Source organism: Plasmodium cynomolgi (genome assembly GCF_000321355.1).
Source record: "Plasmodium cynomolgi strain B DNA, scaffold: 1303, whole genome shotgun sequence".
NCBI lineage: Eukaryota > Apicomplexa > Aconoidasida > Haemosporida > Plasmodiidae > Plasmodium > Plasmodium cynomolgi.
The window spans coordinates 1-1,189 of record NW_004193224.1 but is presented as its reverse complement, the minus strand read 5'-3'; the positions used below and the strand labels follow the sequence as shown (position 1 = coordinate 1,189).

Sequence of the window (1,189 nt, the reverse complement as noted above, 5' to 3'; positions counted from 1 at the left end):
CTCAAAAATAATATTTAATGATATAAATGTATTCAATACTGTCTATATTATATTCAAAATATAAAATTAATTTCGTTAACCTTATATAATAACCCAAATAATGGAATTAATGCAGCCGTTGTTCCTATAAGTACTGTTGACATAGTATTAGTTTTTTTGCATTCTGACAATTTTATAAAATTATTCGAATATTCAGTACCCTTTGCATCTACTTTATTATAAAGTTCTTCATATTTTGATTTAAAACTTTGTAGGTGTGTACAAAATTGTCTATTATCATTATTATGATTACCACCATTGCATATATAACTAGCTTTAATGTAATCATTGCAACATGCAGTTGAGATAGATAAAAACGATTGTTTATCGAGATCTATCTTATTATATATAATAGCGTTAAGTTCAATGTACTTCTCATATAAACTATGTAATATATTCATTTTATTCAAGTCATCCTTGTTAATGTCGTATATATCTATATAATTAGTATCACTATCCGTAGAAATATCACTATCCGTAGAAATATCACTATCCGTAAAATAAACCTCTATACCTATACCTTCGTAAATATCTTTGATACAATCACTTCCATTACTCCTACTTTCAGCTATTTTAAAATTTACCCAATAATTAAAAAATCCGCAATCATTCTTATAATCTGCAGAACTTGTTTCACTTTTAAGGTTATCTAAAGATTTATATAGTTTTACAATCTCTTCACATGTTCTTTTTGCAATGGTAATATTTCCAAATTCAGATTCCCACTCACTTGAAAATATATCACAATAAAAAGAAATATCCCCGGATGCACTGTTCTGTTGAGCGTCTTTTGCTTTATTTATATAATTTTCAATAACATCGAAAAAGTCATACTAAAAAATTAAAGATGAATTATATTTTGTTTACGGCTAAACACATATAATTAAAAAATATACATTTCATTACATATAAATATTTATAAATTATATAAAGAATATACAATAAACATTTATTTTACTAAAATCTATGAAAATATACACTATCACTCTCTATTCCTCCTTTGCATCCCATTTTTGAGTAGTCATTATATTTAAATAAAAAAATAAAAATTGATAAAATACAAAAAAAATGTTTGAACAAGGGGGCATGTAAATTATAGATATATTAATTTTTAATTATATATATTTTATTATTTTATTAAATTGACTAT

At 23.6% G+C, this 1,189-nt stretch overlaps 1 protein-coding gene across 1 annotated transcript; it reads right to left on the bottom strand.

The window, feature by feature from the left end:
• Positions 1–53: 53 nt before the first annotated feature.
• Positions 54–1,050, bottom strand: PCYB_007420 (CYIR protein; the record flags this gene model as incomplete). Its single annotated transcript, XM_004228160.1, has 2 exons — positions 54–872; positions 1,018–1,050. The coding sequence occupies 2 exons, from the start codon at positions 1,048–1,050 to the stop codon at positions 54–56; spliced, it is 852 nt and encodes a 283-aa protein (XP_004228208.1).
• Between the last annotated feature and the right edge of the window lie 139 nt (positions 1,051–1,189).